At 52.2% G+C, this 4,435-nt stretch overlaps 1 protein-coding gene across 1 annotated transcript; it reads left to right on the top strand.

The window, feature by feature from the left end:
• The first annotated feature begins 392 nt into the window (after nucleotides 1–392).
• LOC120641085 (two-component response regulator ORR1-like) lies at nucleotides 393–3,284 on the top strand. Its single transcript, XM_039917044.1, has 7 exons — nucleotides 393–648; nucleotides 793–851; nucleotides 1,442–1,519; nucleotides 1,653–1,723; nucleotides 2,054–2,285; nucleotides 2,374–2,757; nucleotides 2,901–3,284. Exons 1-6 carry the CDS (start codon nucleotides 519–521, stop codon nucleotides 2,512–2,514), a joined length of 711 nt encoding a protein of 236 aa, XP_039772978.1. The 5' UTR covers nucleotides 393–518; the 3' UTR covers nucleotides 2,515–2,757; nucleotides 2,901–3,284.
• The last annotated feature ends 1,151 nt before the right edge of the window (nucleotides 3,285–4,435 follow it).

The following is a 4,435-nucleotide window of genomic DNA, read 5'->3' as shown; positions in this document are numbered from 1 at the left end:
ATTCCCCGGAATCCCTGCAGGCAGTACTCACTCACCGTCAGCTAGTTTTATATTCAATTAACATTCGAATTTTTTTTCCTGTTTGTTGGCGATACCGAAGAAAAGAAAAGAAAGGAGACGAGAATGATTTGAAAGCGTGGACTCGGGAGGAGATTCCCCGACAGCAAAATTTAGAGCAAAAGGCACACTTCCCCTCTCCGTGCCACGCACGCGAGACGTCCCGCCGCAGCCGACATGCGGGCCCCCACCTGTGGGCCCTGTTGTCGGTGAGAGGACGTCACGGCGACTTGTGTGTTCAGAGGGTCCTGTTCCCCCGGGTGTGGGGCCCGCACGCTCCCGTCCTCCTCCTTCCTCGCCTTTCCTTCTTCATGCCTTGGTGGCGCTGGCGCGGCGTCGCGCGCGCTTATAAGAAGAGCAACCGGCCGGCGACCCCTCTTTCTCTACCACGACGACTAGAAGCTTTTTCCGCCGCCGCTTGCCCGCTTCGATTGTATACTAGATAACCGAGAAAGAGAGCCATGGAGGTTGTTGGTGGAGCGGGGGCGGCGGAGGGGGTGACGAGGGTGCTGGTGGTGGACGACTCCCCCGTCGACCGCCGGGTGGCGCAGCTCCTGCTCAGCGGCGGCTCCTGCGCAGGCTCCTTCCACGGTCAGCACGAACCTCGCGGTGGCACTCCGCTACTTTTCCTTGCTCTTCTCTGACTCTGATCCCAGACTACAGAGCCGATCGAATTATCTTGTTCACGCTGCTGCTGCTGCTGCTGAGGTCTGACTAGCTCCGATTTTGTTCCAGTGATCGCCGTCGACAGCGCGAAGAAGGCCATGGAGTTCCTCGGCCTCAAGGGCGGCCAGGTAAAGGCCCCTCCTCTCATCACTGCCAAGTTTCGGGGATCATGCATCTCTCTCTAGCTGATGCGAGGAGGAATAAGGAATTCAGCCGTGCTGTGACTTGCAGCAAGCATGGCATCCCGTGCTGGTTTACAGTTCACTCCACGCCACACACTGATGAGCGAGCGCATGGTGCCTCGCCGTACCGTACGCGTGACGGCTTCTGTTCACCACTTCTCTCTCTCCCACACACACTGGTCGCCACTTTTCATGGCGTCCAAAAGGGGCCGTCTCACAGCAGCCTGAGAAAAGCTGTCCAGCCTCCAGCGTAGCACCACTGCCCTAATATATAGTAGTAAAAAAAATTGTCATGACTAAGATAGTGTTAGTGCTGCATTAGGGGGAGCTGGCCTGGGTCATTAGTGCCTCAGTAGCATCTCGCCTCCATGTCCTGCAAAAGCTCAGCACCGGATGGGGGAGTAGAGTAACTAGTAAGGGACAGTGCTGTAGGCTCCAACGGGATCCTGTTCTTCTCCGTTTTTCTTTTCTGCGTCCCCTCTACTTCAGTGCCAGTGCTTCCAACGGTGGTTTAAAATACCGGGCGTTTTTCGCAGGGGCAGGCCGTCGACATGGTGCTCACCGACTACTCCATGCCCGAGATGACCGGCTACGACCTGCTCAAGGCCATCAAGGTACACCACCACACCTGCATACAATACCAACCGCTGCATTTTCTGACACGCGTCGGTCAGTTCATTTGCGCTTGTATTTCATCTCGTCTCATCCAGTCATCCTCACGCGGCAAATTTCATGGGTGTTTTCCAGGCGCTGACCCCCCTGAAGCCGATACCGGTGGTCGTCATGTCGTCAGAGAACGAGCCCCAGCGGATCAGCAGGTGCCCTTCCTTTTCAATTTCTTTCTCTTTTTTTTTCAGTACCTGTTTTTGTGCAGAGTTGATGCGGTTAAACAGAGAGGAAAAAGCCGCCTTTCTGTTCTCTCTGAATGCCTGCTTGAAAAACGCTCGGCAGTAATCTTGGCAGTGATACATCATCAGATGTACAAAATTCAGTCAGCCCCTGACTGCAGTCCTGGGCCTGCATTTCTCTAATTACGAGTTCTCATTTGTGCATTCATACAGAATCTTGACCATTGATTTTGTGATACAACCCGGCCGGCGATGCTTGATCGTGGCGAGCTCTTAACTCTCTGTTACTGACAACAACAGATGCTTGAACGCCGGCGCCGAGGACTTCATCGTGAAGCCCCTGCAGAGCAAGGACGTGCAGCGCCTCCGGAGCTGCTCCACCGCCAGGCCCAACAAGGGCTCCGCGCCGCGCGAGGCCGTGGCCAAGAGGACGACGCCAATGCCGCCGCCGCCGCCGCCGCCCTCCGACCAACACCACGCCGCCGCCGCGTCGGCGTCGGTGCGGCGGGGACATTTCGCCGGAGTCGCGATGGTACGTACGCCGCCACCGGCGCCCGCACTTGCAGAAGAAAATCGAGAAGGCAAAATCTTCATCATGCGCTTTGCTGCTGTCGCTGCAGGTCCTGCACTCGTCGAGCGTGGAGCTCTCGCAGTACTTGCCGCTGCTCGTCAAGCTCGTCCTGCTGGTGTGCGCCGTGCTGTGCCTGGGCCAGATCCTGCACAGATGGTCGTCCGGCGGCGGCCGCTCGCTCTCCCTGTGATGCGCCTGAGCCCTGACCCTGAGCAGCAGCAATGGTGCCGTGCCGTGCTGTTTCGCTGAAGGGCAAGGGCTTCGTGAATGAGACGGTGAAAAAACAGTGGGAGCTGGCTTCGTGCTGCAGAGATTTCATCCAAGAACAAGATACCTCAAGCATACGCAGTGGTTACGAAGAATGACCTCCTTTTCGAGAACATGAGGATGAAGGCACCGTGTTGGTCACTTGGTTGTGCCGAAGATCCCAGAGGTGAGCTCCCTTCCTCCACGTCTTACTCCAGTGACCAAAACATTGCAGCGCTGGGCATTCTCTTGAGTTTGTTGCATAACTTATTCATGCTTTCTGACAAATAAATCTGTGCCTGTAACTAATTTCTTTCTTTTGCATTACAGAGACCTCCCATTGTTTGCATTGGAATCCTGACGGGGCACGGTTTCATTCCAGAGCATACTCATGGACCGCTCGCAGATCTCCACAAGTCACATTGAGGAAGGCGTTCAGCGTCATGTTTTGTTTGCTGCTGCCTTGTAGTTGTAGTTGCTGGCCTGTACTAGCTAGCTGTGTAAGTGTAACTATTGTGTGGATTACCCAATCAGCAATTGAGTGGATGTTTGTTGTTCACGCCGGCGTGGAACTTCAAACAAAAATCCTGCAGTGTACTCTAATGTTGTGTTCAGCTGTTCCTTTCGTGTGCTATGCAGCCATCAGTCATCTATCACTGACTCACTGTAAAATTTGTTCTCTTGTGCACATATTTTCGATTTCTCCTCTGTTTACTTCTTTGTTGTGCGTATGTGAACATGTCTTTTTGCAAGCTAGTAATGCCTTGTTTAGTTCCCGCCCCATAAATCCCGTAAATATAAAAAAAACATCACATCAAATGTTTTGACACATACATGGAATACTAAATGAAGTCTATTTACAATTTTTTTTGCATAGATGGGCTGTAAATCGCGAGACGAATCTAATGAGCCTACTTAATCTATGATTTGCAACAGTGATGCTATAGTAACCATTAGCTAATTATGGATTAATTAGCATCATTAGATTCGTCTCGCGATTTACAATCCATCTGTACAAAAAGTTTTATAAATAGATTTCATTTAGTACTTCAAATTAGTAAGATTCTTTCGAAAAAAAAATTTGCGTTTCAGCTAAACAGAGACTAAAAATGCAGGCGTAGTTTTTCAAAAAAAAAGAAAGAAAAGATGCAAGCGTGTCCGTACAGAGGGTAGATGGAAGACATCTGTCCCAAAAAATGTCGTTGCTTGCGGATCGGCTGTCCCTGTCCACAAGGCGGGCAAGAAACATCGTATTTGTTGCTGTCACATGACCACAATCTCTCTCAAGATCCCCGGGAATTCGCCGGGATCCGTCGACAGCGACGGCGGTGGCACGGGCACCCACCGATCCAACCACCACATTCCACAGCAACACGCGGCCCCACATGCCAGTGGCCCAGGACACGGGCAGGAATGGGGGCTGGGAACAGTGGCAGGGGCAGACCGTAGACGACGCCATGATGCTGCTACTGTATATTCCGGCATGCGGTATCTCGCCTGCCAAAATACCATCTTTTTCGCCGAGAAACCCATCATGGCCATGCCTTTCCTCTGTTTTTTTTTTTACTTTTTTTTTCTTTTTCTCTTATCCGGAACGCACCAGCATGAGAAACTTGTAGTGTCTAGAGAGGCTCTGACCTTTGACCATGTTTTGTGCCCATTGGGTCAGGCTCACATCACGTTGAGAAGATTTTCGCGGATGATATGTTGATATATCAGGGAGGCGGCAGCATTGCTCTGCTTGCCTTCCACGCGAGGGCAGACAACAACCAAGCAAAAGATCCGGCAGGGTAGTTTGTTGTCCTCGAGTTGGAGCTGATACCCATGCATAGGCCCTATCAGGAGCTGATACCCATGCATAGGCC

The sequence above is a fragment of the Panicum virgatum genome, chromosome 7K, assembly GCF_016808335.1.
Source record: "Panicum virgatum strain AP13 chromosome 7K, P.virgatum_v5, whole genome shotgun sequence".
Lineage (NCBI taxonomy): Eukaryota > Viridiplantae > Streptophyta > Magnoliopsida > Poales > Poaceae > Panicum > Panicum virgatum.
This window is presented reverse-complemented; position numbering and strand designations above follow the sequence as displayed.